This window comes from Carlito syrichta, unplaced genomic scaffold (assembly GCF_000164805.1).
Source record: "Carlito syrichta isolate Samal-C Ts95f unplaced genomic scaffold, Tarsius_syrichta-2.0.1 Scaffold306837, whole genome shotgun sequence".
NCBI lineage: Eukaryota > Metazoa > Chordata > Mammalia > Primates > Tarsiidae > Carlito > Carlito syrichta.
Genome location: NW_007250933.1, coordinates 302600 through 307350, shown reverse-complemented (window position 1 = coordinate 307350; position 4751 = coordinate 302600). Strand labels below are relative to the sequence as shown.

Below are 4751 nucleotides of genomic sequence, written 5' to 3'. Positions count from 1 at the left end.
CAAAAAAAAAGGAAAGGTTCTTTTTTTTTAAAGTACTATTTAAGAAGTTAGATTATTACTGGATGGCAGTTATACAAGTTTATACAAATGTAAAATTTCATACGGTTTCGTGTTATAATAGTCATTAAATTCCCTGAAACTATCAGAAATCTGGAAGAATACAGACTAGAGCTATGGGTTTTTACATTTTTCTTTTGTTTTTTCCTTTTTTTTTGGAGTAGGAATCTCACTCTGTCGCCTATGTTAGAGTGCAGTGACATGCTCATGGCTACCATAGCCTTGGCCTGCTGGGCTCAGGCGATCCTTCCGCCTCTGCCTCCAAGTAACTGAAACTCCAAGCACGTGCCACCATGCTCAGCTAATTTTTTTTATTTATTGTAAAGACGAGGTCTTGCCATGTTGCCCAGGCAGGTCTCAAACCCCTGAGCTCAGGAAAATCCTCTTGTCTCAGCCTCCCAAAGTGCTGGGATTACAGGTGTGAGCTACCACACCCAGACTACATGTTTCTTGTCTAACTAATACCTTGTTGTGGTTTTTCTTTCACATCTAAATCTCTGGGCCCAATCTAATTTGCACAGCTAGAGTAGAGGCTTCTAATTATGACACATTTATGAGTATTAAGAAGATTATACCCTCATCATCCTCCTCTTCAGAGTCTGGCGCTTCATTATCCTCCTGATCAAAGCCATCTAAGTAAGTGATTTGCTGCAGCAGTTCAAAAATACTTTCTCGATAATCTTCCAGGTTTGTGATCTCACAGTTAAACAGGTCCAGACTTTTCAAATTTTTAAGATTTTGCTGGAAAAGGAAAGTTAAAAATTACATTCACAATTAAAAATACCATGTTATCTCTTTTTAATTCCTGACCCAGAAAACATGTTTGAAATTGAGAATGATTTTTGGGTTTTTAAAACTTTACAATGAAGGGCTATTCTATCAAGCACAGCCAACTCTCTTAATTAGCCCTGACACATAAAGCCCATGTAAACAGGAACTTAGTTTTGTTCCCTGTAGGATTTCCAGTATCTGTTTTGGTGCCTTACTTACGGTAGGCACTCAACATATTTTTGTTGACTAAATTTGTACATAATTAGGCAACAACAGTATCATGGTCCATTTAAATCCACAGGTTTATTTTCAACAATTTCAACCTCCTCTCAATCTTTTTAAAAAATCAGAGCAACAGACTAGGCTCAGTAGCTCAGCTTATAATCCCAGCACTTTAGGAGGTCAAGGTGAGTAGATTGCCTGAGCCTGCAGGTTCAAGACCAGCCCAGGCAACTTTCAAGACCTCGTCTCTACAATAAATCAAAAAATTAGCCAGGCATGGTAGCGTGTGCCTATAGTTCTGATTACTTGGAAGGCTGAGGCGGAGAGATTGCCTGAGCCCAGCAGGTCGACACTGGGGTGGTCGTGAGCATACCACTGCACTCCAGCCTGAGTCACAGAGTGAGACTCCATCACACACACACACAAAAAAAATCAGAGCAACAATTTTCAGAGTTTCATTTCTTCTTTTCCTTCCTTCATACCAGGAAACAAGAGATCTAATAATTTTTTAAAACTCAAAAAATATTTAAAAAGGAAAGAAAAGGAATAAAAGTTAAGAAAATACCAGAAATTTTCTTTTCTTTTTTTTTTTAGTTGGAGTCTCACTCTGTCACCCAGGCTGGAGTGCAGTGGTATGCTCACAGCCACCACAGCATCGCCCTGCTGGGCTCCAACGATCCTTCCACCTCAGCCTTTCAAGTAGCCAGTACTACAGGCGCGCACTACCACACCTGGCTAATTTTTTTTTAATTTACTGTAGAGACGAGGTCTCACTAAGTTGCCCAGGCTGGTCTCGAACCCCTGGGCTCAGGCAATTCTCCCAAAGTTCTGGGATTATAGGCTTGAGCCACCTCACCCAGCCAGAAATGTAAAACCCAGCTGGTCAACTCCTCAAGTTGATGACAAAATAAATTTCTCACTGATTTAAAAATTCACCTAGATATTTTGCTATAAAGAAAAAGAAAGCAATAACTGCCTAGGTCACAACATATAAGAAATTTGGAAGTTTCAAGAGCTAAATAGAAATTAATACAACACAAATAAGTATCAGAAACTTTAACCAAAAAAAATGTCCAGAGATAAAATCATTCAGCTTACCAGAGCTTCTACTGTTCTGAGATCTTTGATTTTGTTTCCACTCAGATTGAGGTAGGTAAGATTTGGACATTTCTCTGCCAGGACTTCCAAGCCTCCAGAAATTATATTGTCACTAAGCTCCAACTATATTTTCAACACAGGGAAAAAGGCAAAGAATGGTGAAGGCACCAGAGCAAAGATTTTTAAAGTATATAAATTTGAAGAAAAAAAAGTCTGCCATTCTCTCTGGTTTCAAGAAACTATTACTACAAATCATTAATTTCCAAATTCCCATCTGTTTCTGCCAAATAATATATTAGAACACCTATATAATGGGTTTCTAACCCAGCTTTGGTTCCAGTGGTTACACATGGATTTTATGATACAGAGATAAAATATTTGTTAGATGCTAAATTCTAATCATGTCATAAGATGATTCCACTATTAAATTTAAATTTCTAAAAGCAATATTAGAGCTGATTCCAAAATCTTACATAACCCTTTTGTTTATCTCGAGAAACTTTAAAGCTTTTAGGTAACAGAGAGAATTGTCATCTCATTTAGCCAAACACTAGACATAATAGCCATTGGCATTGAAATCATAATGCTTTCAAGCTAATGCCAACTTACTTTTCGAAGTTTATTTAAGCTGGGAAGCCGGGCCAGTGAACTTAGTTCCACCTTAGCCATACTCAGAAACTCTAGTTCTTTAAAAGTATCATTCAGGCCTTCAATTTCCCCATTGACACACAGGCAATTATCAAGGACTAACTCTGTCACCTGTAAGAGGGAACACATTAATGATTCTTTAGTTTGTCACTTGTTTAAGCAATAGACCTGAGTCTTAATACTCTGGAAATATGAATATCAAACCCAGCAATCTCCAGTTTATTGCCCATCAGTTAAAAAACAGACAAACAAAAACCCACCAATTCCCTTACACAGATCCTTTCATTCCCCCAAAAACTGATATACAATCTAAGGTCATCACTATAAGCAACCTTTTACATTTAAATTTGGACTAAGAAGTCCAATGCCTGCTTCAAATTACTAAGGTATAAAAACAAAACTTTGAAACAAGGTTCCCATGTGAAACTTTTTTCTGACCCTGATTAGAAAGAAGGACCCTCAAAACACACAAGTATTTACATATATTTTGGCAGTAAGGGGGTACCTGGGTAATTGGGGAAAGACTCAAGTGAGCCACCCTAAAACTTAGAGCGGAAACTGCTTAATCACTTGTTTAGTTATCTTTGGTTGATAAATGCCATCATAACTCAGAAAAACCTTATTGTCCTTCATGAAAGCACCTTCTGGGACGGCCCATCTTCTGAGAGTTATTTGTTCTAACATCGAGGTCGAACAGTATCACCCAGAACAATACATCCTTGACAAAACGTTATTTCTCCCTGCCACTCTGGCGGCATTTCTGTGGACTCTTCCCCATTCTCAGGAGGTGAGGGTAAGGCTGGATTCTCTATCAAGTCAGAGTTGTAGCAACAAACTTCCTGGTGTGGGCCTGAATGGGCTTAATCTTAAGAGGAAGGCTGAAATCCTGGTTCCCTATACCCAATGCAAAATCTATGTTTGAGGGATTTGAGGGCTAAAATTTAGCAGCAAAGAATGCGACCTTCTCTATTTGAATATGACTTTGACATTATTTCTGTGGCCAGAGAAGGCATTTTGATCTCCCTTTTAGAGGGAGAAAACCAAGGCCCAGAGGGCAGAATGGCTTGCCCCGCGGCAGGCAGTTAGTGGCAGAGCCGAGCCCTGACTCTTTTAAGTCTCCTGACTCCCAGTTTAACTGGGTGGCAAGAGGGCTACCAAACTTGGTGTCAGAAAACCAGTTCTTCCACTCGAGGAAATCACTTCACTGCCGGGAGATTCCGTTTGCTAATTTGGATTCTAAAACACAATCCACCTTATAAGCCTGTCCAAAGGAGGAGAGTAAATAACAAACGGGAAAAGTGCTCTGTAAACTGTCTATACAATGTAAGAGACCGTTATACACCGCAGCAGAGGGCACTCCTCAAAACCGGCAAGGAAATTACTTCGATCCCTAAGCAAAAGAATGGGGGGGCCAGGAGAGCGACGGGGAGGGGGGAAAGACCGAGGAGGGGGATCCGTTTTCCCAACACGAGATATAAAAAAGTTTTCTAAACGTGTGCTTCTGAGAGATGCCTTTTTTAAAGGCTGCTTTTTTATTTTCTCTCTCTCTCCCCTGAAGCCCTTAAGAATAAATTCTGGAAAATTCAAGTTCTCTCTGGGATGACCCTGATAGCAAGCAACTGTTTCCTCCTCCCCGGCCTCTGCCAGTGCCGGGAAAACAGAGACTTAGGAGAAAAGGGACGCGCTCCCACTGTGCTCGCCAGACCCGAGGGCCCAGACAGACCCTACCCATCCTCTACGCATCCAGGTTTTTTTGTTTGTTTGTTTGTTTTTAATGATGTCTGTCCCTTCCGCCCCACGCCTAGGGCTCATTCCGGCAGGACCGCGCCGCCGTCCTCTGCGACCAGCAGCGCCAGGCTCGTGGCCGGCCACGGCCCGGCTCTCGCGACCTGCCGCTCCGACTGATGGGAAACCCCACGCGGGGCGGGGACGCCCCCAGAAAGAGGGGGTCGCCC

General features: G+C 41.4%; 1 protein-coding gene across 4 annotated transcripts in view; it reads right to left on the bottom strand.

Annotated features, from left to right (window-relative positions):
- The window catches only part of ANP32E (acidic nuclear phosphoprotein 32 family member E), a 14562-nt gene that overhangs the window by 8497 nt on the left and 1314 nt on the right, over positions 1–4751 (bottom strand). For 2 of the 4 annotated variants that reach the window (XM_008063437.1, XM_008063436.1), the window contains exons 2-4: positions 2758–2907; positions 2149–2271; positions 633–798 (exon numbers count right to left, since the gene is read on the bottom strand). In XM_008063437.1, the coding sequence (XP_008061628.1) occupies positions 633–798; positions 2149–2271; positions 2758–2907 (439 nt within the window). The remainder of the gene's footprint in view (positions 1–632; positions 799–2148; positions 2272–2757; positions 2908–4751) is intronic. The other 2 variants (XM_021715208.1, XM_021715207.1) reach the window with 2 other exon arrangements.